The sequence below is a fragment of the Micrasema longulum genome, unplaced genomic scaffold, assembly GCF_059751315.1.
Source record: "Micrasema longulum isolate JH-2025_06_02 unplaced genomic scaffold, ASM5975131v1 h1tg000818l, whole genome shotgun sequence".
Lineage (NCBI taxonomy): Eukaryota > Metazoa > Arthropoda > Insecta > Trichoptera > Brachycentridae > Micrasema > Micrasema longulum.
This window is the reverse complement of record NW_028278010.1, coordinates 252,370-278,439: the sequence shown is the minus strand read 5'-3', so window position 1 is coordinate 278,439 and position 26,070 is coordinate 252,370. Positions and strand designations below refer to the sequence as shown.

At 35.5% G+C, this 26,070-nt stretch overlaps 1 protein-coding gene and 1 long non-coding RNA gene across 2 annotated transcripts; one reads left to right on the top strand and one right to left on the bottom strand.

Annotated features, from left to right (window-relative positions):
• Nucleotides 1-1,776: 1,776 nt before the first annotated feature.
• On the bottom strand, nucleotides 1,777-9,920 carry LOC148278859 (uncharacterized). The gene has a single exon (XM_088230783.1). The coding sequence runs from the start codon at nucleotides 9,648-9,650 to the stop codon at nucleotides 3,057-3,059; it is 6,594 nt and encodes a 2,197-aa protein (XP_088086909.1). The 5' UTR covers nucleotides 9,651-9,920; the 3' UTR covers nucleotides 1,777-3,056.
• Nucleotides 9,921-13,409: 3,489 nt separating this feature from the next.
• LOC148278858 (uncharacterized) lies at nucleotides 13,410-14,958 on the top strand. The gene is made up of 3 exons (XR_015823054.1): nucleotides 13,410-14,363; nucleotides 14,457-14,523; nucleotides 14,773-14,958. It is a non-coding gene; the product is annotated as an uncharacterized LOC148278858 (long non-coding RNA).
• Nucleotides 14,959-26,070: the final 11,112 nt, after the last annotated feature.

Below are 26,070 nucleotides of genomic sequence, written 5' to 3'. Positions count from 1 at the left end.
TTTTCATCAACCTACCAGGAACGCATTCGAAGAGAATGCATCTACAATTTTTTTTTAAAAGATAGTGTTTTTTTGTGTTTAAAGTTTGTTAATTGAATGTTTACAAACAACATTAGATTTTTATGGGTCCCAATCGGATTCTTTCCTTACATTCCTTATAATTTCTTCCCATTTTTTTTATTTTTTAATAAATACATTTCTTAAAATCGCATTCATGAATAAACTGCTCCCCTGTTGGTGAGAAGAGCGGAGTTTGACATTTGCAAAAATAACTCTTTATTTGAAACTGTATTTATTTACGAGGAAAACAAAAAACAAACTGACACGAGCGTTGGCTTAGAGATTACACACGCGATGACTTATGACCGCGATAACTTAAGCATGTTCATTATTGTTCATAGTGATCCCTCAAATGCTCAGCACGTTTTTAAGCACGTCGATAATCATTTGCGATTGAGCTACTGAGTGGTTTTAAGAATCTAAGAAATTAAATTAGTGACTTAAAAGTTTATCCATCTTGATTTAAAAATAACATAGTAATTTACTTACAGAAGATTATAATATTGTAGGGTAATTACTAAAAACACATTTTTATATACTCCTCCATTAATTTTTATTTATTCATTTATATATACGCCCAATGGGCATTTTTATGGACACATTTATACATAGAAAATTATTATAAAAAAAGTAGAAATACTCAATGGTTTATAGTAAACTTTGTGGGAGTGGAAGCGGGAGAGAGGTGTTTATAATTGAATTTGATTCAGTGATCGTTTGAAAGAAGACAACTTGTTATTAAAGAAATCAAGACTGGTATTTTTGTTGGCAGACCTAAGAATTCTGGGCATAGGGGAATGAAAACCATAGTTAATTTTATGGTTATCGGTATGAAAGAGTAAGGTTTGTCTGAGGTTTCTAGTCGGGATATTTAATTTTATTGAGCTCAGTAGTTCAGCGCATCAAAGAGTGAGTTGAGAATTTTAAATACGACTATAAGGTCAGATTTATTTTGACGGTCTTGAAGAGAAGATATATTCAAGGTAGTTTCTAACTCATACGTATATAGGTCTCTGGAAAGGTCCAACCTCCAGCCTATCTTTCTCAAAGATCGATGTTGAACTGATTCAATATTCTTGATGTGAACATCATAATATGGAGACCAGATAACAGAGGAATACTCTAGGTGCGGGCGAACTAGGGAACAGAAGAGAGTTTTAAGGGTATTGATATTTTTTAAGTCAGCCGTGCTGCTGTTAATAAATCCAAGAAGTTTTAAGGATTTATTGATAACATGTTTAATATGAATTGCAAAAGAAAGAAATTAATACTACAAAAATAGAAAAGTCGTGCGTTCAAATCATCAGAACATTACAGTATTTGCATCATGACTTGTCTATTTGCGGCATTCGTGGGAGAAGGTACAGAGGTGTGCTTTAGTGGTATTCAAAAATCCTGATTTTGAAGTTACCTAGTTGCAGAAATTATCCCGCAATATTATTTATTTATTATGGAAATCAAACAGTCTTTTAAACAAACTCAGGGTACAAGAAAACTATTTTAAAAAGTTTGACCAATAGGGAAATATCACATTCTACGAATACCGATAAAAATATATGAAATGGATTAAAAATAATTGATTGTATTTTCAAAATCAATATGGATATTGTGGAGAAACGTTTTTATATATAACTTTAAAAATGAAAATATAGAAAAATTTGTCAATATAAAACTATTTTTACTATTAATATGTATTTCATTGCTATGTAATAATGCTTTATTTTTTTGAATACTCTGTTTTACCTCTTATGCATATTGTAAAAAAACGCGACATGTTTGGAATTGATAGTTGTGACGCCAAGATTCATGACGATGTTCCATAAAAATTTGAATGGAAAAGAACAAAGTTGAAAAAAAACATGAATTGTGACGGGGCGTGGTAATGACCGTTTTTGCGGGAATTTAAAAATATTTTTTATGCTACTAATCATCATCATCATTTCCTTTCCGCACCTATTGGTGCATAGGGCACTGCATTGGTATACCAATCGCAGCGTATCTTGATCATTTTTGTTAAACGAATAAGAGGTGATCAGTCTTACGCTTCAGGTACCAGTCTAGGGACTATGAAATATTCTAGTGTAAAAACACCCTTTTAAATAATATTTCATATCAACCATGTCGGGAATCGAACCCGAGACCTCTTGCGTGGTAGGCAAATGCGCTGACCATTACACCACGAGGCCGACAATAAGTACTACTAATAAGTAGCAAAAGATTATTTTTTTACTGGACAGTATTATAAAATAGCTATAAAGATAAAGAATGTCTATAAAGACCCTTATTACTTTAAAAATGCAAAAAAATAAATCATGATATTTCACATTAATGTATTATGAATACAGAAGGAGAGGGGGAAAAATTAATACTAAAGAAAAAGTACAAAAAAGGGAGAAGACATGGTATAGTTCCACTTTACTTTCCTCTCTCTCTCTCTGCTTCCATGAACATTTATATTTATTACTAAAAATTCACAACCAACAATAATTCATTAGATACAAGTAGAAGATGTATGTAAAAGTTAAACGGGAGATAAATTTCAAATGTCTTTAACAGAAACTATAGTATTTACAGTGTAATATGTCTTTCACTAAAACTGTCATTATAGGTAGTCTGTATTCTTCGTATAGTTAGTTTGTGAGCTCAGAATATCAGAGAATATAGAATGACGAGTTCTGCGGACAGGGACTTAATACGAAATGCTTCTAACAATTTATAAGCTATCGATTAGGTTATTAACAATTTTATAGAGAAAGCTCATATCAAACATGATACGCCGATTGCGTGATTTGGAATTTTATGAAAATTAGCGGACTCATCAGTAAGTTTTGTGTGTCACTGTCATTTATAATTCATATGAACCCTGATAATGAACGCTACAAACGATCCGAAACATTGGCAAAGAGTGCGAACGACACATGGCACAATAACCCAGGAAAACTCCATTTATGTAAAAAATAAATATTATGTTTATTTGTCATTTTATAGATGAAAACTTAAACGGGTCGAGGCTGAGTTAGGTCCAAAAACATACCTAATAAATTTTCAACTATATCATTTTCTTCCGGTTCTAATGAATTGAGTTTAAAAAGGTCATGACCGGAAAGTTGATCATATTTTTCAACAGTTTCTAAAATATCATCATAAAATTCTTTATTTTCGCCTAATATATTTTGTTTGTGGACTTTATTTTTCTTGTGTATTTTCAAAGCCTTGGAGATGTGTTTTTGAGAGAAATAAAATGAGGTCAGACTGGATTGTGTCATGACTGTGTCAATATGGTCAGGCCCGAGGACTTTGTTCTGCAGAGCTAAAACTTCTTCGTAAATTTTAAGAGCTTCGTCTGTTTTTCCTTGTGCTTCCAATACAGTAGCCATATTTCGGTGAGCTCTCATGGTATCAGAATGCGTGAATCCTAATTTCTTTATTCTCGCAGTATAAACCTTTTTATAAATACTGTATGCTTCGTCTAACTTTCCGAGGTGCAACAACACCATGGCCCTATTATTGTACTCCACCAGAGTGGACGGGTGGCAGGCGTTGAGTTGTTTAAGACAGTATTCGTAAGTCTCGGTATTCAATTGGAGAGCTTCTTCGTGCCGTCCCAGGGCGTCGAGAGTCAATACAGCCCGACTTTTAGCATTTTGGTAGGCATCGTCGTTCTTCCCTCGAATTTTCTTCAATTTAGGAATAATGTCTTCCAGAATTTCCCAAGACTCCTGGTTCCTGTCTAACCGATACAACAATAAAGCTATATTACTCCTGGTCTCCAAGGTAGCTTCTATATCTGCACCTAGTATTTTTTTCTGTTTTTTGTAAACTTTCTCCCACAAAGACAAAGCTTCCGAATACTTGGATTGTTTGTACAATATTCCAGCAATCTTTTGCAGTATTTCTAAGGTACTCGGATTATCATCTCCAAATATTTCAATTCTTTCTTGTAGAGCCTGTTCCAATAGACTTAAGGCTTGTGGGTAATCTTCATTCATGCACATTGCACTTGCCGCAGTTAAAATGATATTAATATTTTCTTGAAGAATTTGATTTATCAAATCTACTCGGGGAAACCCACTCTGCACGGCTACAGCTTCCAGTGTGAAACCATCGCAGTTTCTAGCTTTTAACACTGCTTTAAGAGTTTCAATATCCTTTATTTTCTTTAAATCTTGAACCACCTTGATGTGACCTTCTTGAATTTTTCTGAATGATTTCGTAACTATATTTAATAGATCAATAATTGCTCTGCATTTATTTTGAGAAGCGTAATCCAGCGCGGTCTTTCCATGTTCAGTTTTCATATCGTACATGGCACCAGACTTCAAAAGTGATTTTACAATTCCATAATGAGAATACTGAGTTGCGTAATGAAGGGGCGCCATTTTTCCCTTTCCAACAGCGTTCGCATTAGCTCCATTCTTGAGTAAAATATCACAAATCTCTTGATAGCCTTTCCAAGAAGCCAAATTTAATAAAGTTGAACTCTTTTCACTATTCGCATTGACAATAACATCATTATTATCTAGTAACTCTTTCACCAATAAAATGTTATTAGATTTTACAGCTTTAAAGAGCAATTTTATGGAGTCAAATTGTTTTTTAACATTCTTATCATTAGTGAAATCCTGTGGTTTTCTTCCATTTTTGTCACGTGAGTTGTATGTGGCACCACACTGCAAAAGGGCTTTCACAACGTGGATGTTTCCACCTTCAGCGGCGGCATGGATAGGCTGTATACCGGTAGAATCTACAGCATCTACACTGGCTCTGTTTTCTATCAAGCACTCCACAACATCGAGGTGACCTCTTGCTGCAGCATAGAATAAGGGAGTAGTCTGTTCTTCATCAGGCTGGTCCTGGTTCCAACCGTTGTCTATAAAATACTGAACAGCAGCCTTGTGGCCTAAGTGAGCTGCTGTATGTATCGGTTGCAATTCAGACTTGTTTTTACAACTAATATTACAACCTCCAATTTCCACCAGGAATTTTATGGTATCTATATTACCAGATTGGGAAGCAATTTGTAACAGTGAACTCGTATCACTTTGTTTATTATTTTCTAAGTTAAATAACAATTTAACATTTTTTATTTGACCATTCCGAATTGCAATTTCTAATGGTGTACCGTATTGATCATGCTTAATATCAGACTTAGCTCCCCAAGAAAGAAGGCTCTCTACAATGTGGGAGCAGTCTCTTGCAGCCGCTTCGTGTAACAAAAACATGTATCCTGGTGAGGCGTTAATTTTAGTGTTTCTTAAAAGGACATCTACAAACTCCTTGTGACCATTTTGAACTGCAATTAATAGAGGTGTTGTATTTCCACACTCTACATCGATTTTAACTCCCTTTTTAATGAGCTCTTTGCCGATGTTCCAATCTCCATTCCCGGCTGTTATATGCAACAGGGATAAACCATCGCGGCTCTTAACAGCGAGGTCAATATGTTTATTAGTCAACAGAGCCTTAGCAACGAGCCGGTGCCCTGCTGAGACAGCGCCTATTAAAGGCTGTCCTCCCTCGGCATTGACATTAGCTCCTGCCGCTATCAAAAGATCTACTATTTCTTTATTGTTATGTTTGGCTGCGCTGCACAATGCGAGGGAGTGATTAATTTCTATTGTTTTTTTATCTATTTCTCTACTTAGTAAGATTTGAACAACAGATTTATGATTGCCTTGAGCGGCCAAACACAAAGGTGTTTCACCGATATCAGTTCGGGGATGAAGGTCAGCATTTGCTAGAACTAGTTCTTTAACAGCTTCTTTGTGGCCTAAGAAAGAGGCTATGTGCAGTGGAGTTCGGAAGTTAAATTGGTGCTTTACATCAAAATTAGCATTGTATGCGATTAAAAGATGGACTATTCTCTCATTGTTAGGTCTTGCAACAGCCCTGTGTAATGGTGTGTATCCTTTATTATTGGTAGCATGGACATTGGCACCCCTTGCTAGTAAAGCTTCCACTACATCGGTGTGACCTTCTTGGACACAACAGTGTAGAGGAGTATTTCCTTTACAATCCACAGCATCCAAGTCATCTGTTTCTGTTAGCAAAAAATCTACCGTTTCTTTTTTGCCAAGTGCTGCTGCTAAGTGCAACGGAGTCAGCCCTTGGAAATTTCTACAATTTACATTCAATCCTTTGCCTATCAGAGACTTAAGTATATCATTATGACCTTCCACTGCAGCTAAATGTAAAGGTGATGAGCCCAAAGAATCTTTACATTCCAAGCGAGCACCTTGTTCGAACAGGTTTATCAAAATGTCATTATAACCTTTCTTGGCTGCATACAACAGCGCTGTAAACCCATCACGCCTCGCAGCATTGACGTCGGCTTTCTTTATCAATAGATCGACGATTTTTCTATCACCATTGGCCACGGCCATGTGTAATGCTGTGTGTTTGTATTCCCTGCAACACGCATTTGCAGAGGCGCCTTTCCCTAATAAATACTCCACAATATCTTCCCGCTTAGTTTCCACAGCTAACCACAACGGCGTAGACACGCTAGATGAGACATCCATTTCAGCTCCATTGTCAAACAAAGCTTTCACTACAAGTATGTGACCATTAAAAGCGGCTAAATGCAAAGGTCTTGTTCTGGTTAAGGTTTCAGCGTTAACATTAGCACCATTACTGATTAAGAACAGGGCTATGTCTATATGACCATAATCAGAGGCAACATGTAATGGTGTAAAATCACCAATTACTTTATTACTATCAACACTGACTTCATTTTTTAATAAAAATTTTACTATTGCCAAATAATTGTTTTTCACTGCAAAATGAACAGGAGAGTCTCCTCCACTATCCTTGGCCGCAGTATTTGCTCCCAGAGATATCAATGTTTGAACAGTTTGTTCGTGTCCTTTCATTGCGGCTAAAAATAATGGTGTCTGTCCTAAGCAATTTTGTTCTTCGATCAATAATCCAACTTCATTTACAAGGAATTTTACAATGTTTTCCCTACCAAATGCTGCTGCGATATGTAAGGGAGTTTGCCCATTTACGTCAAAGGCATTTGGGCTAACGTGGTTTTTTATTAGGAATTGTACAATTTCCAAACTTGGTCCCCGAGCGGCTAAATGGACCATGGTGGATAAATCTACGGTTCTAGAATAGATGTCTGCCCCTTTTTTCAAAGCTTTCAAAAATTCTTTCATGTTACCATCAATTGCGGTTGCACACATTTCCTGGTTATTCTGTATGATCTTTAAATTTAAATTATACCTTTCCTCTAATTCTTTAGCATTCCGAGTGACAACTTTACCCAATTTTGTCTTAATTGTAATGTCATTCTGCACAAGTTCTAAAGCATTAATCAGTACAGCGGTGAATGGACTTCCACTATGAAGTATATCATACAGATCGTTCCCGTGGGCCAAGTAGTTGCGCAGGCACCTTCCACTCAGCAGAGGAACATCAGCATCCAGAAACAGAGAATTGTTCGGTAGACACTTCGCCTTTTTCAATAAGTTTAGGATATCTAGCATTAAAATCTCAATCATAAATTCCTTATCATCCCTTTTTTTGTCCGGATATATTAGAGTTAGCTTTTTTATCGTTTTAAAAAGAGGCGACATATTCTTTATTGGACTTTCTTTTTCTTGGCTTTTTTTAGGAAAATCTTTTAATATTTCTTTGAGCTCGGCAATCTTTTCTTTTAATTGGGTTTCTAGATTATCAGTTTCATCTTTCATAGTTACCTCGGGTTGTTTTACTTTGGGAGAACTAAGTCTGTTGCAATCTGCCAGCTGAACTCGAAATTCGTTTATCCACTTGATATCTCCTATTCCACAGGAAGCGATATTGCAGATTTTAGTAATAAGGAACTGAATTTTCAGATTGCATTCTGAAGATATTCTATATTTGACACTGTGATAAAAAAACATTAATAAAGACGTCAATTTTTTCATTGAAATGCCATTAAAATTCAAACTGCAAGATGTGAAATTCTCCAGCATTTTGCTGGCGGTGAATTTTGTACCTCGTATTAAATTCTCTGTAGTTTTTTTGTTCAGTTTAAGTTCCGCAATTTTTTTTGGCATATTTTCTAAGTAGTATAATCCAGCCACATATTCCATGTTTATATTTTTCAAGGTTTTTGATTTTTCGATCATTTCAAAAATTTCTGAGAGCAATTTTGATTCTAAGGGCGATTTGTAAACAATATTGCTATTAATTTCTTCAATGAGTTCCTTAATTTCAATTACCTCTTGCGTATCTGTAATCGATGCTCTTTTATCAAAGTTACTAAATTTGAAAGGAAATTTGCGAAATTCTTCTAATGTTTCAAATTTAACTACTTGAGACAGCAATGAACGAATTTTGTTCAACTCTTTAAAGTAAAGAACTTCAGTTATCAATAACCCGACCTTTGTAATATCATTCTGAATATTGGAATACAATCGAGAATGCGCAGTTTCTTCCTTGTCCAAGAAGTACGGGTGGGATAAAGAGTTACGTATATCCTTGAGAAGCTGTTGAGACTCTCTGGGCAGCGATAGAAGCAGTAGATCGTGCATGGATGTGGATAACTTAGGGGTGTCCGAAGTGCTCTTCAGGTTCTCCCCTATAACCTGCAGAGCTCGCATGATCAGCAGTTGGCCGCTCCTAGTTCCGCCGTCGGCTTGCTGAGCAATATTTATACAGCTTGATAGGACGTTGAGGGAAGATAAATCTCTCATTTCTTCATAATCCTCGTACAGATCTGACAAGTTGGGATACTTACCTAGAATGGAACTTTTACTTTTATCTCGGTCGTTGCTTGGCCGTACGGTTTTGTTCAAATTAATACTTTCCACATTTACTAGTAAATCTTCTAGAGGTCCACAAAAATTTTTCAATTTATCTATCAGGCTTCCTTGGTCTATGGTGAAACAACTTAAAGAATCCCCGGGGGTCTGTGCGGCCAGGAAGCGCACAAGGCAGAATTCCATCTCCTCCCACGGAAGAAGGGAAGACGCGCACTCCGGCATTTGCTTGATACTGTGTATATTGGACGCTATAAACTTGACGATGTAGATGAACTTTTCGTCGATGGATAGTCGGTTCGTATATTCATTAACAACACAGTGAATTTTCTCAAGAAGCAGATTTATTCGTTCTTTTATTTCGAAGGGAGACGGTTGCGACACTTTGCTGTCGGAAAAGAAACTCAATCCGAGAAGCTTGCGGTGGAAAAACAAATCCATTTCTGGCGAGATTAGCACATTCTTTAACTTCAATTCTTCGTAAGCCGAGGTAAGGAGAGAGTCCACCTTCTCGGAATCGGGCCACACGAGAAGGAGCGTGTCGAGGATCTCAACATCGTCGGAGCGGATGGCGTAGTAGAAGGCGTGGTGGCCTTCGTCATCCCGCGCGGAGAGAGCAAGTGCGGGTCCGATATTCCCGCAATCGCTGACGAGATGCCTCAAGATGTCGACCTTCCGCAGCTTGCACGCCAGGTGTAGCAGCCCCACGAATACAGGAGGAACGTGGGACGGCCCGCTGTAGATCTCGCGCACTGCAGGTGAGACGGAAGTGATCCACACGAGAACTCGGCACAGAGCCCTCAGGCCGCTGAGATCACCTCTGATGACTCTTTTCTCCATTTCTCTAAATAACTGGGTGTGATGTTCCAGTAAACTGGACTCGCTACATTTTCTATACGCGGCAAGAAACACATTTTTAGACTTAGAATATAAGTCCAAATAGTTTTGGGTGTTTTTTGAATTCCTTGATTGCTTAGATTCCATCATAAGGAGTGCAAAATTATTTTCAGATTAATTTGTAACTTTTTTTAAAAAAAAACACTGTTATTAGTACTTTTATAGTCACTGACACCGCGAACAATCATTTGAACAAGTACTCACTGATTATTGATTGCGGATAATCGGTTTCCACGTATTTTTTGTTCGTGTTATCAAATTCTAGAAATTATTTATAAGTGTCAAAAAGTTATATCTATGCAATGCAGTAAAACTTAACTCAAATCTGAAACATGTTGAATTCTAGACACTGGATTACAAATAATGGACGAACTAAGTACTTCTACTTGCTGTAAAAACAAAAAACTTTATTAAAATTCGCAATGTTCGTAACTCGCAAAAATTGCCAAACTGCAAACGAAACATGTCAAAACAAAAAGCGAACGTCATGACTAGCGCAAATTCTCAAACTGTGTGGGTTTTTAAATAATCAATTTTATGAACTGTAATAGAAACTCGACACAAAATTGGCTTTGAAATACGAACCTCCAAAAACACAATAAATCATTAATCGTCATCATCATTTTCTTTCCGCACCTAATGGTGCATAGGGCACTACATTGGTACACCAATCGCAGTGTATCTTGATCATTTTTTTGTTACATGAAGGTAAGATGATCAGTCTTATGCTTCAGGGACTATTTTTTGTTACATGAAGGTAAGATGATCAGTCTTATGCTTCAGGGACTATGAAATATTCTCGGGTGAAAACACCCTTTTAGATAAATATTTCATTTCAACCATGTCGGGAATCTCTTGCATGGTAGGCAAACGCGCTGACCATTACACCACGGGGCCGTAATTATCATTACATTACAAAAAAGTTTATGTGTCAGCGTGCGCATTCATATAATATGCCAGCCTGCACTGGTCCACCACAGACATTGACATATTAATACATAGACATACCCTGCGCCCTCAAAAAATTATGGCACTCAACTCATGCCCGAACGCTCAGTCATGCCCAACGCGCATTTAGTCGTTCTTCGATCGCCAGCTAGGCGTGACGTTAGAATTGATACAAAAATGCTTACTTGTGTCATGAAGACAGTATAAAACCTTTCGGATAAACATTGGAAAAAGGATTTTGTAACTTTTCATTCGTAAATATTTGTTCATGAATGATTTACAAAGCTTAACACAATTATTTATTTTTTTTAATTTTTCGTTCTAAATATTTTTTTGAATATGCTAATATGTCTTCTTGCCCATACTGATCATGGTGGTTTCGGCTGTGACAGGGTTTAAAGAACCCCTGTTTAACCTAATCTAACAATGCCTAAGGCATGCTTTGCATGAGACACGAGTGTGTTCAGGTGTGCATTCAGAATCTTCTTGCGGGGGTAGAGAGAGGTTCATTAGTCGGTTTTTATTTTTTGCATGATGTATGGCCACACTGATGATTAATCGTCAAATTACGTAAAATAAATACGAACACGTGAAACTAAACATGATGAATTGCTACCTCAAGCATTACCCAAGACATTTAATTGGGTTGAATTGACCAACCGTATTAGTTTTTTCCGTTTTTAAAATAGTTTTATAATGTCGAATTATATGAAATGTCAATCATAAAACTTTTTATTTAACGTAATTTGACGTTTAATTATCAATTTGTCCAAATATAAAGTAAACTGAAGTTGCATGCAAAAACTAAAAATCCACAAATAAATCACTATCTACCTGTGCTAGAGGATTCAGAATAGCATCTCGCAGTATGTTTACACTGTTAAGCTGCCATCAAATAATAAAAAAATCTTCTACTTTGATTTTTGGCTTTTTCACCTCCCTACTGGGGTGTTCTAGACAGTGTTAAGTTTGATCTATATTTTTAGATAGGTTCCTATAAAATGTCTTCTTATTCGAGGCTAGTACCTAATGGTTATCATTTGTTTAGAATCCATGTCCGGGACTCTACCATGTGCGAATGTCAGCTTGAGGAGGAAGATCTACATTATGTTTTCTTTGGATGCCCCATAAATGATTGTTATCCTGAGTTTCTATAGGACCTCTCCGATATCAGCGTCCCATTCCCTATTCATATTTTAACTCTCTCGTCCCCACCCAATAAACATATATTAAAAAATTTATGTAAATATGTAGTTATAAATGGTATTAAGTTGTATGTTGTATGTAATATTAAATACTAACACACTAACTTGTATGTATAGTACTAACATATGTGTAACTATTTAAATGAGTCAATCTCAAACTCGACACTGGCTAGAACACCCCAGTTAGGAGTGAAAAAAGCAAAAAAAAAAACTTAAGAAGAAGATGCTAGTACCTAATTAAAAATGAAATAATATAATTACTATCCACTATTGTATCCATCATTATTTCTAGCAGGGATGCTGGATTACAACAACCTAGAATCTCATCGTCATATTTTTCTAGGGAAACATTTCTTTAAGCTGATTTCTGGAGGTATGTATTAATATAATCTAAATATACTGAAAGAGATCGGTTTGTATTAGGGCTTCCATTCGAGACTTGAGACTCATTTTGGGCTAAGTATTTGAATTAATTAATTTAATTTATATTGATTGTTAAAGTGTCATACATATATTCGTCCCAACTTAACACAGAACTTTAGTTCCATGGAGTTAAGATTTGTGTCTTAATTAAACGTTACATAAATGTACAACAACAGTGTGTTGTTGTTGTATTAATGTATTGTAAAAAAAATGTTTTATATAAATAAAAGACGAGTGATACTTTAATCCACAAATTTGGAATATCCAGTGACCGGTTTCATCGCTTTCGTGACATCTTCGAGACTGGTATCTTTATTAAGGAGTTCAATGTATTTATACAAAACAGAGGTAAGGATAGATATTTCAAAGTTATACGAAAGTAAATTAAATAAAGTTATTTTTATCTTAAGGATCATTATCGAAAATTTTTCTTCCTTGGATATTCCAAATTTGTGGATTAAAGTATCACTCGTATTTTATTTATATAATAAATCACAATGAACTATCAAGAATTTTCACTTACAAACTTAAATGTTGTAAGTAAAATTAATAAGTAAATAATGTGCAATAAAACTGTGAACACTTTGAGTAGCGCTGAGCGCATACGAAAAGTTGTGTCATCCATATATAAACGTACACACATATTTCAAACCATACAAGTAATATTGAAGCAAATTATAAAAAGGTATACTCATTAGTGCTGGCCGAAATATTGACGTCAATATTTTGATTGCACATTGCCACGCGTTACTAAAATTCTCGTATCTTTTAGAATCGACGATTTTGTTTTGTTTGAGTTTGAGGGATTTCCCGAAAAATATCTGGGGCCCGATCACATCATTTTTCGTTACCATCCTTCTTCCACGCGAAAACTTTTATAAAACAGTAGCACAAGTTGATACGAGCTAAACATACCTGTTTAAAATATTCAGGCATTAAAATCTTCTGTCCCCGTAAAAATACGCAGGTATTTTCGTTTTAGATTATAAAATCAATCTTTGGGAAAAAACGCGGCGATGTTTCAAAATATTTCAATACTTTAAATATAACTTTCCAATACATTATATTGTTCTCTAATCTGGGGTTTCTCAGCAATAATGCATTTAAATATAATATTTTAGTTCATGCTAGCCGATTCCGAAAATAACCCCATTTTAATTACAGCCTTTTCAAATAAATACATTGAGTTTAATAGGTGCGAAGGTTTTCACGGTCACTGTTATCAATATTATGTATCTTTTTTGGGTGATACCGTGTATGTTGGATTTGATCCGACGATGAAGATGGCTCCTGCAATGGTAGCCGAAACGTCGGATCAAATCCAACATACACGGTATCACCCAAAAAAGATACATAACATTGAAATAAATCCCCATTTCCCGAGCCGTTACTAGGTATTTACAAATATTTCGTCCATTGTTAATGTCAATTACGACCTCGGGTTAAATTCAAATGACCGAGCGGCGAATTACCCGGAATTCCAAACCTTTTCTATTGAAAATAATAACTTTAACAATAAATATTGACCCATGTTTTTCCGCTGGGGAAAAAACATAACACTTTTAATAATAATTCGCAAACCAATGGCCATTAAAATAATATTTGTATTTTAAAAACTTATATCAAAATAACAAAATAAAACGCATAACCAATTCCTCAGTAATACATATAAACCTTTCTTCTTCAAATTTCATATATCTTCATTCGTACGCGCGCCGATTATTCTAACTTGCCACATATTAACTTAACCTTTGCGCCATCATTTTCTAATCCGCGCCCGTGGTACATAAGGCATTGCACCAGTGCGCCAATCGCAACGTATCAGCGATTATTTTATATGTATGAAGGTATTTTACATCCACCTTGCCAGGAATCGAACCTAGGACCTCAAATATGGTAGGCGAACGCACCAACACTACACCAAGAGGCGGATCATTTCTAAATTATTAATTCTTGATTCCTTTCTAATCTTCATAGGTATAAATTAGTTTAACGTATTTAATATTATATACACAGATACAATCTTTAGGTACGATGTTGTTGAAGTTTTGTAAACCTCGGAAGCCGGTCGTTTATTTAGGTGAGTTATTAATGTTTTAAAACAAATTACATAAATGAATTTGAAATACTTAAATATTGTTTTACAAACTCAAAATAATATTACTTTTTACAGACGCAATTGTGGCTTCTAGGCGACTTAGCGATTCACAGATGACCACTTTGATAGAGTACATGGAATGGTTTGTATACAATTACAATTTTACTTCATACGCTTAGTCTGAGAACGTTAAGTACGAACTAATTCATGCATTTTTGTGTTTCAATTAATGGAGATTTGCAGTTGCCAGCGGTTGGTCCGCAAGGACGCCTAACGGCGTCACAAAAGTGTTTTACACGGGCAGTTTTACTTCGAGAGTTTAGTAAACAAGTGAACATAATATTATTACACAAAGTGTTAGCTAATCAATACATCTTTGTTTTGTTTGCAGTAATGTAATGGCGATTTACATCAGTCGGCTTCTGTGTATCCACTAAGAAATAGGAGCAGTTAAAACTCAGGATATGAGGTAAAGGTATAAAATTATTTGAATTAGTTTTAAATGTATTTGTAGATAAGTCATGGCATCGCTTCACACTTGTCATTGATCTGTGCTTGCAGAATAACAAAATATTGCAATCCCTTTAATATAGGTATGTGTTTTTATATATTATATATATAATTGTATATCTTTCTCGCGTAAACATAACACATTAAATTTCCCTAATGAATCAAATTGTACCTAGAAAGAACGTCATAAGAGACTTGGGAATAGTTTTAGATCCCAAGCTTGTTTTCGATATTCATATTAATGTAATTATTAATAAAGCATACAAAATGCTTGGTTTTTAATGCGAATGTCTTATGACTTCAAAAATATAAAAACATTAGCACTAATTTATAACACATATGTGAGAAGTCAATTAGAGTATGCTTCTATTATATGGAATCCCCAATATAAGATATATATTAATAACCTAGAAAGGATACAGATTTTTTTTTTAAATTTAATAAAATACAAATTTGATTGTATTCCAAATGCAATTCAAACTCAGGAGTACAGGAAGAGTGATTGAAATCAATTATTTCTATTTAAACTTGTGAACAATGTAATATATTGCCTTATACTTACAAGTTATTTAGAATCTCTTGTGCCCAACAGGACAAGACTCCAAACTACATTTAATTTGCCGATACCCAGGACAAATTCAAGAAAGAATGAGTATGTCATTAAAACTGTATATTCATGTTTATGTTTGTACTATCTTCAATATTGTTTATAGTTTTTTTATTTTATTTTTATTTCTATAAAAAAGAAAACAAACTTATCACACATATGTATTTTATTTATATTTATTATTATTTAAACTTTTTTGTTATTATTTATTATATTTACTTTTTTATTTTGCAGTTTCTGAATTACTAACATTTCTTAACTTTTAAATTAATTTTATCATATTACTGAGTTATTTTAATGTATACACTTGATAAATAACTTATATAGCCGTGGAAAATGATATATTATTTATTTATTAAAATGAATTATTCACCAAAAATTAAGACATTTATACTTTTTTCATGAACAAGATCACATGAATTATTTTTTTATTCGATCAATTTACATTTATCAATTTGTCCCATTTCTAACGTTTTTTCTAAATGATGTAACCTTGTAAGAACATCGTTAATGATTAAGTTTATTTTGGTTTTTTTTTGTTATAAAGCTGATTCTATACATTATGTTGATTTATATGTCAAGCATTGTATTAAAAAAATAAATCAACATGCCAGATACTAATGATTTTTAATGTGTCGATATAAATCACTCCTTAGATGTTACTACAAAGATATGTCGTCACTTTGCTGACAACTGTTATTCTAATTAAGTTATATTTTTAGGATCGCCGCCAGACAACAAACATCACTCCATGTCTGCTCCATAGTTGGAGCATATGGCTTTCATAAACAGCCTCTAGATGTCTCTATCGGCTATCTGCTGTAAAAAACAAGTCTTGTTGGGAATCGAACCAAAGAATATATAACAAACATCACTCCATGTCCGCTCCATAGTTGGAGCATATGGCTTCCACAAACAGCCTCTAGACTTCTCTTTTGGCTATCTGCTGTCAATCGCTGTCAAAAAACTTAACAAACATCACTCCATGTCTGCTCCATAGTTGGAGCATATGGCATTTACAAAATGCCTCTAGACGCTCTATTGGCTATCTGCAGTAAAAAAACAGTTTAAAAAGTGTTGTTGGAAATCGAACCAAACAATATTTAACAAACATCACTCCATGTCCGCTCCGTAGTTGGAGCATATGGCTTTCACAAACAGTCAATAGATGTCTCTATTGGCTATCTACTGTAAAAAAACAGTTTAAAAAGTGTTGTTGGAAATCGAACCAAAAAATATTCAACAAACATCACTCCATGTCCGCTCTATAGTTGGAGCATATGGCTTCCACAAACAGCCTCTAGACTTCTTTTTTGGCTATCTGCTGTCAATCGCTGTCAAAAAATGTTATGTTAGGAATCGAACCAAACAATATATAACAAACATCACTCCATGTCCGCTCCATAGTTGGAGCATATGGCTTCCACAAACAGCCTCTAGACTTCTCTTTTGGCTATCTGCTGTCAATCGCTGTCAAAAAACTTAACAAACATCACTCCATGTCTGCTCCATAGTTGGAGCATATGGCATTTACAAAATGCCTCTAGACGCTCTATTGGCTATCTGCAGTAAAAAAACAGTTTAAAAAGTGTTGTTGGAAATCGAACCAAACAATATTTAACAAACATCACTCCATGTCCGCTCCATAGTTGGAGCATATGGCTTTCACAAACAGTCAATAGATGTCTCTATTGGCTATCTACTGTAAAAAAACAGTTTAAAAAGTGTTGTTGGAAATCGAACCAAAAAATATTCAACAAACATCACTCCATGTCCGCTCTATAGTTGGAGCATATGGCTTCCACAAACAGCCTCTAGACTTCTTTTTTGGCTATCTGCTGTCAATCGCTGTCAAAAAATGTTATGTTAGGAATCGAACCAAACAATATATAACAAACATCACTCCATGTCCGCTCCATAGTTGGAGCATATGGCTTCCACAAACAGCCTCTAGACTTCTCTTTTGGCTATCTGCTGTCAATCGCTGTCAAAAAACTTAACAAACATCACTCCATGTCTGCTCCATAGTTGGAGCATATGGCATTTACAAAATGCCTCTAGACGCTCTATTGGCTATCTGCAGTAAAAAAACAGTTTAAAAAGTGTTGTTGGAAATCGAACCAAACAATATTTAACAAACATCACTCCATGTCCGCTCCATAGTTGGAGCATATGGCTTTCACAAACAGTCAATAGATGTCTCTATTGGCTATCTACTGTAAAAAAACAGTTTAAAAAGTGTTGTTGGAAATCGAACCAAAAAATATTCAACAAACATCACTCCATGTCCGCTCTATAGTTGGAGCATATGGCTTCCACAAACAGCCTCTAGACTTCTTTTTTGGCTATCTGCTGTCAATCGCTGTCAAAAAATGTTATGTTAGGAATCGAACCAAACAATATATAACAAACATCACTCCATGTCCGCTCCATAGTTGGAGCATATGGCTTCCACAAACAGCCTCTAGACTTCTCTTTTGGCTATCTGCTGTCAATCGCTGTCAAAAAACTTAACAAACATCACTCCATGTCTGCTCCATAGTTGGAGCATATGGCATTTACAAAATGCCTCTAGACGCTCTATTGGCTATCTACTGTAAAAAAACAGTTTAAAAAGTGTTGTTGGAAATCGAACCAAAAAATATTCAACAAACATCACTCCATGTCCGCTCTATAGTTGGAGCATATGGCTTCCACAAACAGCCTCTAGACTTCTTTTTTGGCTATCTGCTGTCAATCGCTGTCAAAAAATGTTATGTTAGGAATTGAACCAAACAATATATAACAAACATCACTCCATGTCCGCTCCATAGTTGGAGCATATGGCTTCCACAAACAGCCTCTAGACTTCTTTTTTGGCTATCTGCTGTCAATCGCTGTCAAAAAATGTTATGTTAGGAATTGAACCAAAAAATATATAACAAACATCACTCCATGTCCGCTCCATAGTTGGAGCATATGGCTTCCACAAACAGCCTCTAGACTTCTCTTTTGGCTATCTGCTGTCAATCGCTGTCAAAAAACTGAACAAACATCACTCAAAGTCTGCTCCATAGTTGGAGCATATGGCTTTTACAAAATGCCTCTAGACGTCTCTATCGGCTATCTGCTTTAAAAAACAAGTCTTGTTGGGAATCGAACCAAAGAATATTTAACGAACATCACTCCATGTGCGCTCCATAGTTGGAGCATATGGTTTCCACAAACAGCCTCTAGACTTCTCTTTTGGCTATCTGCTGTCAATCGCTGTCAAAAAATGTTATGTTAGGAATTGAACCAAACAATATATAACAAACATCACTCCATGTCCGCTCCATAATTGGAGCATATGGCTTCCACAAACAGCCTCTAAACGTCGGTATCGACTATCTGCTGTCAAACACAGTAAAAAAAAAATTCTTGTTGGTAATTGAACCAAACAATATTCAACAAACATCACTCCATGTCCGCTCCATAGTTGGAGCATATGGCTTTCACAAAAGGCCTCTTGATCTCTCTATCGGCTATCTGCTGTAAAAAAAAAGTTTAAAAAAAGTGTTCTTGGAAATCGAACCAAACAACATTCAACAAACATCACTCCATGTGCGCTCCATAGTTGGAGCATATGGCTTTCACAAAATGCCTCTAGACGTCTCTATCGGCTATCTGCTGTCAATCGATCTAAAAAAAAAATTCATGTTGGGAATCGAACCAACCAATATTCAACATCATTACCCCATATCAAACAGCGTCTCGATGTCTCTATCGGCTATCTGCTCTCAATCTATTTAAAAAAAAAGTCTTTTTGGTAATTGAATTAAACGATTTTTTTTAAATCATCGCTTAATGTGGGCTCTGATTGTATGAATATGGAGTCAATCATTCAGTGACTTATACAAAAGACGCCAGAGTTGTGTTCTCATACATTTATTTTATTCAATGTATAAAAAACTAAAATAGAAATAGATTTTATTACAAGTCAACAATGAATGATTGACAATATCCAATATACGGCTTTTGTATGACTAACCACATTGACAGTTTAATGGGAAACCTAAATAGTTGAATAACATGCAATTATTTTAAGTTTATGTATCTTAAGTTTCAAAGCATAACTCGGTTATTGACAATATATTTTATTACAGGTTATCGTGTTTTAGTATGGGGAAAGCCGATAGAAAAAGCCACAGTCTTTCAAACGGTTTTCGAGTATCTGGCTTTATTTTACTGTATTTTATCCCAATGTAAAAAATAATATTTAAAAATCTTCATTTTTCTCACCTTAAAATAACGATTCTTGTATTATTTTTGTTTCATAATATACATTGGTTCTCACTCGGTATATTTATTATGCATCCTTTTATTTATTTGTCATATCTGCAATAAATGTTTATAAGTATAAATTTTTTTTAAAAAACCTACCTTGCGTTTTCACAAAAATGCACAAAATTAAATTTAATTGTACAAAAAATTATTGCTAAATGAATTATTTTACAAGTTTTCAATATTTTTTTTTTTGATAATAAATAATTTGTGAAAAAAGAAGAAAATAATCAGTGATTTACGATGTGTATTGTTGAATCAAACAAAGCGTTTATGAAAAACGTGTGATTGCTGATTAGAATATTCACAATACAAAAGACAAGAAAAGCTGAAATAACATATACATATCAATATCCCTTAAATCTAATAATAATTTAAAGCTTTGACATACTGCTGTCTTCTGCTTGACTACAATGCATTTCGCCATCCCTGATGATGCACTCACTCACTCACTTTCTTTAGTAACTATTTTTAATAAATCGCGCCCGGATAAAAATAATTATTAATTTTATAACACAAATTTATCAAAAATAGCAAAAGGTAATTATTTTTAATTTCGCTTTTATTAAACCGACATTACGATTTTTAATTTCAATCAAATCGAACCAACACTCACTTTGAACACTCCCGAGATTTAACAATAATTATTATTGTGCAAAAATAATTTTCGAAATGCCAGAATTATCTTTGGCAGGCCATGTGGTGAATGGCTAGGACGTTTGCTTAACGTACTGAATTTTCGGGTTCGATTTTCAGCCAGGTCACAATTACATTTCCTAAAGCCTGGGCAAACCACTCCCGAAAATAAATGTACTTTATTTTTAAAACCACATTTTTAGAAAACGCGAGGGGGCAATTATTTTTATTTTTAGTGATTAAACCGATTTAAGTTATTTTGACTATTTTATAACACTCGAGATTGGACAAGTTCCAATTCGGCCCATCTCTACACAGGACTTTTAGTCCCATGTCCCAGTTGGGACTTATGATGTACAGTAAACTTATATATGTAAATAAAATAACAAAATCGCCGATATGGCGGATAACGTGGTCTTACGGCCAAGACTTATTAAACCGATTTAAGTTTTTTTTTACTATTAATTACACTTTATAACACTCGAGATTGGACAAGTTCCAATTCGGCCCATCTCTACACAGGACTTTTAGTCCCATGGAGTTGGGACTTATGATGTACAGTAAACTTATGTATGTAACTAAATTAATAAAATAACAAAATCGCCGATTTGGCGGATAACGTGGTCTAACGGCCAAGACGATGCCTCATTCACGTTTGTGTATTCGGGGTTCGATTCCCCATTCTTTAAAACAGTAAGATAGTTACAATCACTAACCCGACACTTCGCACTTCACTTACTAACACAAAAAAAAAACATTTAAAACGGTAGGATTTTAGTAGTAAAATTTGAACAATTTATTTTTAAAGAGAGAAATTGCCACCCCAGTACACCACTTTTTATACGAACATCAGCAATCAGATGTTTATTATTAAATTAATAAAAAAAACGCTTCGCGAAATCACCAACTTTTTGTTAAAACGTTTGCAAATACAGTACTTTTACACGCGTGCTGCGCGATCGAATTTTCGAGAAGAACTGACCACAAATTACACTCTTTGTATGAAAATGTTTTTTCTCTGACTTTTTTTCTTAACTTTCGCACTATCTCCCTCTAATGTCTGTAAAAAAAAATGAATACATAAACTCGACAGCCATAAATCAAAAAAAAAAATATTAAAAAAAAAAATGAATACATAAACTCGACAGCCATAAATAAAAAAAAAAAAATTAAAAAAAAAATGAAATTTCAAATGTCAAAATTAAACATTCTAAAAATATGTTCAATCACGTTTTATCAACTTCTTAAAATTGAATTTATTCGTAATTCGTATTATGTTTTCCTAATATGGGTTGTGTACGTATTCAATACGCCTTTCCTTGAGTTATTTCATTTTTAGATGGAATTTATGCATGAAAAATGCTTCATTTCAATAGTAAATTTTATTTATTTAAATAAACACATTTTACAATTCACTTTCTAATGACCTAAAAAATATACTAAACATATACGTACTTAAAAAACACCTAAATAAAACAGTTCTTACAGCCCGTGTGACGAGTGATATGTGACGTTATTTTATCCACTTTTTATCTAGATTATTGTGTTATTATATATAATATCCCCTCATACCAGCACTTCGTACAAATAAAATATGTAAAGTTTTTCATAAATAAATAAATCTAATTTAATTTATACACAAGTATTTGGACAAGACAAGTAATCGAACTCGGGAGAAATACCAAAGCTGCCCCGGGAGTGATGGCTCCCTGTCGAATTCTCACGAGCAATCAGAAACAAGAGTGTTTTCAGCAAATAGGCGTTAGCATTGTTTGTAAAACTAACACAATTTAGAATAATCTGTGATTTTACAGGGGTTTGAGGCTTTCTACACTTGCAAATTAATGCCGAAAATACGCTTACGTGTGGATTTGACCGTTGAACTTTCAGAAACCACTTTGTCCTCTTCTTCAGCCTTATTCTCTCCACTGCTGGATGGCGGCCTCTTGCAAACGTCTCCATTCCTTCCTATCACCCGCTTTCATCATCCACGTTTTACCGGACCCATCTTTTCTGTGGCCTTCTAACACTTCTTTTGTTTGACATGGTCTCCACTTTATCATTCTGGGTGTCCACCTGCCATCATTTTGCTCGCCGAGTGTCCTGTCCACTGCCAATTTAATTTTGCTGCACGATCCATGATATCCACGACTCCAGTTCGTCGCCTTATTTCTTAATTTCTTACTCTGTCTCTTAGACATACACCGAGCATCTGTCTTTCCATGCAACGTTGCGTGCATTTTAATTTCAAGCTAGTTTTTTGTGTTACAGACATGGTTTCTAGTCCGTATGTTGTCACCGGCAACATGCGCGATTCATATACTTGTCTTTTCAAGCATATGGGGACTTCTTTATTTTCAAAAATATATTTTAGTTTGCTGAAAGCCGCCCAACTTAGCCCTATTCTTCTTGGTAACTCCGCTATCTGGTTATCTTTACCAAGTTTGACTTTGTGTCCTAGATATATATATATTCATCAACCACTTGGATTTTATTATTGTTAATGAAAATGTCTCGTCCTGTTGGACTCATAATCTTTGTTTTATGAATATTCATTTCCAAACCAATCCTTTTTGAAGCCTCGTGTAGTTCCATAATCATTTCGCCTGGTTCATCCATGTCTTTACTTATGACCACTATATCATCTGCGAATCTGAGTTGACTCGGGTACATGCCATCGATCTTTACACCCTATTTTCCCAATTGAGGGTTTCAAATACATTCTCTAAGGCTAGCGTAAAGAGCTTTGGCGATATAGTTTCCCCTTGTCTGGCACCTTTCTCTATTTTGATTTTATCAGTTTTTGTGTCCTCATTAATCCTCACATCTATAGTAGCGTTGTCATAAAAAATGAATTTGATAAATCTAATGTTAGTGGGTCGCAGTGAGTCGCATCTTGCTGGAGGATGCGATTCTATAAAATGCAGCAAATGCCCAGTCGCATTCCATCAGCAACACTACTGACTAGTCCAACTCGTTAGCATCCACGTCGCGAACGCTGAGCAATGTGATCACACTCATAGCGGTGTGATCACAGCAGATAACGAAAGGATAAATGGTGAGTTTTTGGCACCTCAAAACCAAAACCAACCAGCTAAGGGAAGGTAACCCCGACAGAAAAATCCACCAGAGAAGGCAACGGGAAACCACTCTGGTCATCTTTTTCTAGGAATCATTAGGGCGAGTAAATCAATAAGCAGTCGTCTTGGCTGCGAAATATAAAAGTAGCGCAGGAAAGATTCATATGCTTTCGCTGTTGTGATCGCCAACGTCCGGGGGACCGGGCAAGGTACTAGAAGAAGAAGAATGTATCTCGAATCAACTCGGGCATTTTGGAGTGCTTCAATAACAGTCCATTTTCAACTGAGTCAAACGCTTTTCGATAGTCAATAAAAGCTAAATGTAATGTAATGTTGTATTCAGTTGACTTTTCGATGAGTAGTCGAATTGATTGGATGTGGTCTCTAGTTTCAAAGCCTTTGCGAAAGCCTGCTTGTTCAACAGGTTGATAAGAATCAAGTTTTTTTGTCAATCGGTTAGTTGGAACTTTCGTTAACCTCTTTATCTAACCCGGGATAAATGACTGTCCCAGTTTACAATGAGTAATCAGTTCAAAATGGCATTTTAAAAAAGATAGGCCGGAGGTTGGGCTTATCCGGAGACCAATATACGTATAATGAGTTAGAAACTAGCTAGATGTTGAAAGGAGAGTGAATGCGGGCAACAAAATGAACGGAGCACTAAACACAGTAATTGCTAATAAAAATATGTCAATCGAAGCTAAATTGGCAGTGCACAATGAGGTTTTAGTCCCGACTCTTGTGTATGGAAGTAAAACATGGAACTAGCAGAGGAAGGATGAAAGCCGAGTGAACGCGGTTGAAATGCGATCTCTTAGACGAATGCGTAGGAAATCAATGTATGACAGGGTTACGAATGTTGAAATCAGGCGAGAGTATAAATCTGAGTCAAGTATAATTGAAATCAAGTATAATCTGAGTCAAGAATCTCAACTTGAAAATAAGGCAAAGATTGGTAAAATGTTATGTGTGGTCTGTATTGTTGTATGGCTGTGAGACTTGGACTCTGAAAGTGAAAAATGAATAGGCTGGAGGCTTTTAAGATGTGGTTGCATCGCAGAATTCTTAAGATATTTTGTATAGACCTGATAACGAACTCGGAAGTCTTAAGTCGAGCTAGAATGAAAAGAGAATTCTCAACCACCATAAAAGTTCGTAAAATTTAATATCTGGGGCATATAATGCGTGGAGAAAAGTACCACTTGCTTCATTTAATTTTGAAAGGCAAGGTTGAGGGTCACAGAGGGGCTGGAAGAAGACAGATGTCCCGGCTGCGAAATATACGAGACTGGACTGGCTTCAGGACTGTGGAGCAGATTTTCCGGGCCGCACAGGACAGAGAGACTATTGCCAAAATGATTGCCAACGTTGGGGATACCTGACAGGGCACTAAGAGAAGAAGTATAATTGATAAGATTAAGAAAGGGTCTCTGAGATGGTTCGGTCACGTAGAACGAATGGACGACGAAAGAATGGTAAAACAAGTATATATGGCGAAAATGAACGGTAACGTGAGACGAGGACAACCGAGGAAGACGTGGCATCTTCAGTCTGGTCATGTTAAAAGCAGACAGAACCAAGGGGCATGTATGACAAGATGTATAAATGTGGAAGAAGCTAGGAATGTATGCCAGGATAGACGTGTGTGGCGGTCCATTCTCTCTGCCTACGCCTACGGGGAAATGGCGTGATGGTAGTAGTAACTAGCTTAAATATATCTTCTCTTCAAGACTGTCCAAATAAATCCGACCTTCTAGTCCTATTTAAAATTCTCAACTCACTCTTCGATGCGCCTGAACTACTTAGCTCAATAAAATTACATATCCCAACTAGAAACCTCAGACAAAATTGACTCTTTCATACCGATAACCATAGAGCTGACTATGGTTTATATTCCCCTATGCCCAGAATTCTCAGGACTGCCAACAAACATACCCGTCTTGATTTCTTTGATAACAAGTTGTCTTCTTTCAAACGATCACTGAATCAAATGCAATTATAAACACCTCTCTCCCGCTTCCACTCCCACCGAGTCTACTATATACCATTGTGTCTTTCTACTTTAGTAAATAAATAAAGATCTGTGGCGTGCTGAAATGACCAATTTCATCTAATTATATTGAAAAATGGTTTAAGTTGTACATGATTTTTTCAACCAGTTGTAAGTAACTCACTATTAGAAAATGGGAATTGAGTTGGGGTCGAGTGGGATTCAAATCACGGATCTTTGAGCTGCGAGTCCAGGACACTAGCAGCGGGACCGCGACCCGATTAAATTATATAAACCCGAGTCCATGGCGTTCTTGAAGACCACAGCCAGATTGTGGTCCCATGGTAGTCTTGTGGACTCACGGACCAAAGGTCCCAGGTTCAAATCCCACTCTAGCGCAACTGGATTTGCATTTTTCCAGCACAAGTTATTTATGACTTTTAGGAAACGGTCTGAAAATTTTAATATTTGAGTAAATAATAAGAACTGTAGTATTTCTCTTTTGTCTTTTAAAAAAAGTAAAAAAATCTCTGAAATCCCTGATATAAAACAAATTCATTGGTA